Genomic DNA, 5,537 nt, shown 5'->3' with positions numbered 1-5,537 from the left:
AGTATCAAGGCTGGAGAATACGCACACTCAGCCACTAACCCAGTCCTCCATGGACAGATCAGCAGCCCTAAAGAGGAACCTGCAATCTTCCCTAGTGTTGACTTTTTGAAGGAGTAAGATACATATCTAAGAGATAAGCCTTCCACTCTGCCACTCCAACCCACATCACCACCTCATAGGGTTCAGGAAATGAGACACAGCTTGAGACTTGAGATTGTGAGCATAGTAAGTGCCTACTACACATCCTGGGGCAAAGGGTCAAAAGGGGTCTGGTTGCCTCATAAAGAAGTCATGATGGAAGGCAGAGATTTTTACCTAAGGGCTTGCTTTCCTGTATCTCTGTAGGCTGTAAACCATTATCTATGGTATGAACAGTGCCAGACACAAATCAAGGGACTTCAGGTAATACCCGCCCACCCCTATCTGTCCTTAGCTGGAAAAAAACCTTAGCAGTTTTAGAAGCACAAGAAAGCAAGTTGACAAAGACTGGTGAGTCAGAAATTTAGGCCGTTGTAATACAGAACAGTTTTAAAAATGTAATACTGTTTATTTAACTTCAAAAACATTTCAGCATTCTAAACATACAAAAAATAACAGAATGTTGCAAATTGCGTTTAGGTCCAGAGGGTTCTTGAACTTCCATTGATGCAGTAGTTCTTTGCTTTGCTGACAATGATGAGTCCTACAGTTTCTTTAAAAAGTTTCAAACCTACTGCACTTAACTAAAGAAAAAACTCCAAACACTTCTCATGCCGGCCGACCCCTCCCCCCTTTCCACAACTAAGAATGTCAGCAGAATGCTATGCCACTATATACAAACACAGGACAACCTGAAGCTAAATGGATGCCCACCGCAGTATCAACAGGTCCAGCCTCACAGTGCACGCCCTGAGCTACGGCCCCCTCCAAAAGGCATCTTCCCCTCACAGCCTCCACGCCAAACAAGGAGCATCAAGAATCTGTCTGGGTTGTTTCATTCTCTTTACAAACTATAGATATGTACAGTTGACAACTCAGGATTGCTAGCCAATAACCATATAGTTAACACTACCTTACGAGTTGAGAACAAAATGCCAGAAACATCTTCAAATGCCTTGTCACACCAACAGCAAAGTGCACTGAGTGAGGAGGACGCGAGAGTGCCTTTTCATTTTAAAAATGTTTGGAGCTATGTACAACTTTGATACAGTTTCAGGGCGCTCCGGACACCCACGGCCACTTCATGTAAACCACTGACACTTTGAGAAACTACAATATGATCGTGATCAAATTTTGTAATTAAACCTAACAAGGGCAATAGACACGACTCAAATAAGAGATGTGTCAATCACAGCGCTCTCCTACTCTAAGGTATTCACAAGGAGACAGAGCTTTTATTCATCTTCCTCCTCTTCCTCCTCCTCTTCTTCCTCTTCCTCCTCCTCTTCCTCTTCTTCCACCTTTTTCCGGGCAACTTTAGCAGGACCCTTGGCACCATCAAACTTCCCTTTAGACTTATAGTCAGCAACATCCTGGAAGGAACAGGGACGCATGGGAAAAGAGAGGCTAAACTCTAACAGCTCTTAGTGCTGAGGGTTGCTTAAGAAAGCAAACAGGGCAATGATTTCCATATGTAAATGTTTCTTGATCATTCAAATTTTCAAGTCAATGGGCCTCCAAGTGTTCTTTCAGTCATGTTAAGAACTCAAAGCCTTCCTCCACTAAGGGTAGGGAGCAGTTTACAGTTCTAGTTTTAAATAGAGGAGTGGGGTTTAATGAGGGGAGGGTGAGAGAACTGTCAGAAGCAAAATTATCAGCACACATTGCTATCTTAAGGAGAACTGGACCTCAGCACCAAGGTGAGCACCGGCCAGTCTCCTCCAGCAGAGCAGCACCACACAGGAAAGCTTCAGCCCCGTCCCTTACCTTCTCATACTTCTCCTTCAGCTTTGCTGCCTTGGTGACATAAGGCTGCTTTTCATTGTCACTTAAGTTATTCCACATCTCACCCAGCTTTTTTGCCACATCTCCAATGGAGATGCCAGGGTTTGTGGATTTGATCTTGGGGCGGAATTCAGAGCAGAATAAGAAAAATCCAGACCTTTGGACAGAAATTTATATAAATCAATAAAGTACGTACCAAAAAAAAAATCTAGAGTCTATACACCCCCTTTCTTCTTATAGCTATCTATGTAACACAAGCCCGATTTAAAATTTCCATCCCGAATTGTCCAGCCCAAGTGCTAGGTTTACATATAAGGTAGGTATGCATAAATAAACCACCAGGAAATATAACGACTTCTTGCCATGGTTTCTCCTCTCAGGCATAGAATCACTGCATTCAATGCTACATCAGAAGAGTTTAGAACATTCACTAAATGCAAAGTACAGTGTGTCTTTCTCTTCCAATTGCTTGTTAAAGGAAAAGTAATACAACTAAGGGCTCTGGTGTATATAAGTAGGAAGGACCAGGTGGCTACCTCTGTAATCCCAATGAAATCTTAACTATAGACAAGCTCTGAATCCAAAGTGGAGTATTTAGAAGCTTCTGTCTCACCATGTTTTAAGGTTCTTTCAAGCAAAAGGAAAGCTTTCAACTGTTATTCCATATCCTATAGGCACTTACGGAGGTCTTTTGGGGGCATTTGGGTCCTTCTTCTTCTTGCCTCCTTTAGCTGGTCCATAATCTTTCATCTCCCGATCATATCGGACTTTATCTGCCTTTGCCATTTCATCAAACTTTGATTTCTCTTTGCTAGACATGGTCTGCAAAAAACAGAATTTATTAAATTCCTAGATGCAATGGAACCCAATGGTTTTGTAATTCAGGTGGAAGCTATAGAACCCCCTTGCAAGAAGAAAGAAACGCTCTGTACTTAATTTTTAATGCAGAGAAAAAAAAACCAGCCAACCAATTGGGGCAAATGTGCAAGTGAGCAAATCCCAAATGTGAAATGCAAGCACTAGCCTACGAGTCAAAGACCCAAATACCTTCCACCTCTCCGAGCACTTCTTGGAGAACTCAGCAAAATTGACGGGAACCTCTGGGTTTTTCTTCTTATGTTCTTCCCTGCATGTCTGCACAAAGAAGGCATAAGCAGACATCTTGCCCTTTGGTTTCTTGGGGTCACCTTTAGCCATCCTGACTGATGTATGCATAGAAGACAAAGAGAAGAAAAAAACGATGAAGAACAGATGAGAAGTAAAAGAGAAACCAAGGGCAAAGCCCACTTAAGGTTCTCAGTAGGACCTCTCGTCCCCCAGCTCCTGACACCGGTGGCAGCAGTAGGCTAGGCGGAGGAAGAAATCAGCTTCACTGTTGCTTGTCATTTAACTTTTGACCAGCATGAAGCGCGCTGGTTTACAAGTTACTTCTCTAGAGCGATCACTAAGTTCTCCAAATGGGGATAACATAAGGTGGGGTGCTGAGCACTGCACATTACTGAACTGCTACTATTCTGTAGTTTCTACAATCAAAGGTCTATAAAGAACTAATGGGAAGACACATTTGTAGACAGGGTAGGTAACAGGAGATAGAATTCATTTCAGCTAGGTGATTGTCCCTTTAATTCTTACGTTTAAATGGGAAATCAAAGGAAACGTAAATTGAAACAGATGTGAAATGCCAGGGTTGCTGATATATCTGCTTTATAAAAATGGCTTTTTAGAATGCTCGTGATCTGTAAAGCAAGCAGGTATCTTCATAATAATACTTGAAACCTGTCACTTCTTCACCAGGAAAAGGGGGAAGGGACATCAAAAGGACCAGTCTTTCCCCTGTGTAATGCAGTAATGCAGGTCTAACCAGGAACACTTTCTCCAAAGTTTCCAAATAAAATGCAGCTGTGGCGTGTCATCCTCCCTGTCCCCCCCACCCCCGCCCGCTTCCCGCCATCTTTTCCTTTTCCCACACCCAAGGTCATCATGTAAAACTAAAGCATTCCCCTTGGCATCAAAGGCCCGCGGGGCTGAATTAAAGCCCAGCCGCGGTATCCCGGGTGGGGCGGGCCCCCGCACCCGGGCGTCCAGGCCGGCAGCAGACAGCCCGTGTCGGGCCACGTCCCCGTTGCTCCGGACACCCATAATTCACCTTCCATTTTGTCCAAAGCCTCGGGGTGAAAGAAAGTGTCTGTAAAATCCGCTGCTGCCACCCCCGGGCCGAGCGCGGTGCCGGGGGCGGCGGCGGCGCGGGGGAAGGGGGGGGGGACGTGGGGCCCGGCGGGCGACAGTCGCGGTCGCCGCGCCTCCGAGCCCCGCTCACTAAAATGGCTGATCCGCGCGCGGCCGGCGCAGGCGGCGACGGCGGTGAACAAAGCGGCCCGGGCCCCGCCACCGTCGCCCGCTCGCCGGCCCCCACCCCGCCCCGCCCCGCCCCACGCGGGCAGCCCGAGGGCGCGGAGCCGCCAGCCCGGCCTCCCCGCCCCCGACGCGGGCCGCACTCTTCGGGATAACAAAGGCGCCCGTGCAGCCATGACGCTCCGCGCAGCGGGGCCCGCGGCAGCGCCCCCGGCCCCGAATGCTGTCCAGCACCGCGGCAGAGCCTGCCGCCAGCTCCCTTGGCGGCCTCGCCTGAGTCCGCACTAACCGTACTCCTCCCGCCGCCGCGCAGGCGGCACCTGCCCCCAGCCCCCCCGCCCCCGGGCGCTCCGCGACGGCCATGTTCACGCAGAGCCACCGGCTCAGCCCGCGGACCCGCACCGTGTCCGGCCCGGCCTTCCCGCGAACTTTGCCCGCGCCTCTGTCCCCAGCCGCACGGCCGCTCCCTGCGGAGTCGCTCCCGGGCTGGGGCGCGCCCAGCACCCTTCCCGCCGTCGCCGGGACGCGCGCCGCCAGAGCCCGCAGCCGCCTCTCGCTCGCCACGCTACCGCAGCTGCGGAACATCTGGCCAGGGGCTGCCGAGCCGCCAGGCTGCTGCCCCTGGGGGCGCCCGCCGAGCGCGGCTCCACGTAGAGGGCCGAGACCTGAGAAGCAGCAGGCTGGAGCGCAGGCACTGGAAAAGTTGAGGCACCTGAATTGCGTCTTCCTTCTTGGCCACCTAGCAGCAGAGAAGGAGAGGGGGCGGCAAGGACGCGGGAGTGGAGACAGCCAGAGTGGTAGCGGCGCGCTCGCGGAGGCGCGGGCGGAAAGTTGTGCGGGCGCCGCTGCAGCTGCAGGAGCGGCGGCGGCGGGCGAGGGCGGTGCGAGTCGTACCTGTATTGTTCGCTAGTCTGGGCAGCGCAGGGCACGACGCGCGGCTCAGCGCTCCCCAGCCTCGCGCTAGCTGCCTCCACGAGAGCCGCCTGATTGGCCAGCGGGCTCCGCCGTTTAAAACAACCTCCTCGCCTGGCCATTGGCTGCAGGCCTCATGCATATTAAGCAGCTGCCCGTGCCCATTGGGCGCGGCCTCTGGGCTCATTCATTCAAACAGAACAACCCGCGGTCGCCTGCTGTGAAGGCAAAACACAGAATAATGTCTTTCTCTCCAACCCACCTCCCGCACCGCCCTCGCGGAGCTGAAGTGCATCTCCAAGGACTTTGGAGAGGTGGCCCCGAGGTTCCCGCAGGCCTCGGCCTCTGGC

General features: G+C 51.4%; 1 protein-coding gene across 5 annotated transcripts; it reads right to left on the bottom strand.

Moving 5' to 3' along the window:
* Positions 1 to 504: 504 nt before the first annotated feature.
* On the bottom strand, positions 505 to 5,261 carry Hmgb3 (high mobility group box 3). Of its 5 annotated transcripts, none has more exons than NM_001293623.1 (5): positions 4,941 to 5,261; positions 2,971 to 3,125; positions 2,606 to 2,745; positions 1,906 to 2,080; positions 505 to 1,511 (listed from the first exon to the last, which is right to left on the bottom strand). In NM_001293623.1, the coding sequence occupies exons 2-5, from the start codon at positions 3,118 to 3,120 to the stop codon at positions 1,374 to 1,376; spliced, it is 603 nt and encodes a 200-aa protein (NP_001280552.1). In that variant the 5' UTR covers positions 3,121 to 3,125; positions 4,941 to 5,261; the 3' UTR covers positions 505 to 1,373. The 5 variants fall into 5 exon arrangements, with proteins under 5 accessions (NP_001280552.1, NP_032279.1, NP_001280553.1 ...); NM_008253.4 differs by having other exon boundaries at positions 4,988 to 5,261; NM_001293624.1 differs by having other exon boundaries at positions 5,170 to 5,261.
* Between the last annotated feature and the right edge of the window lie 276 nt (positions 5,262 to 5,537).

Source organism: Mus musculus, chromosome X (assembly GCF_000001635.26).
Source record: "Mus musculus strain C57BL/6J chromosome X, GRCm38.p6 C57BL/6J".
NCBI lineage: Eukaryota > Metazoa > Chordata > Mammalia > Rodentia > Muridae > Mus > Mus musculus.
Note: the sequence above shows the minus strand (reverse complement) of the source record. Positions and strands in the feature narration are given on the sequence as shown.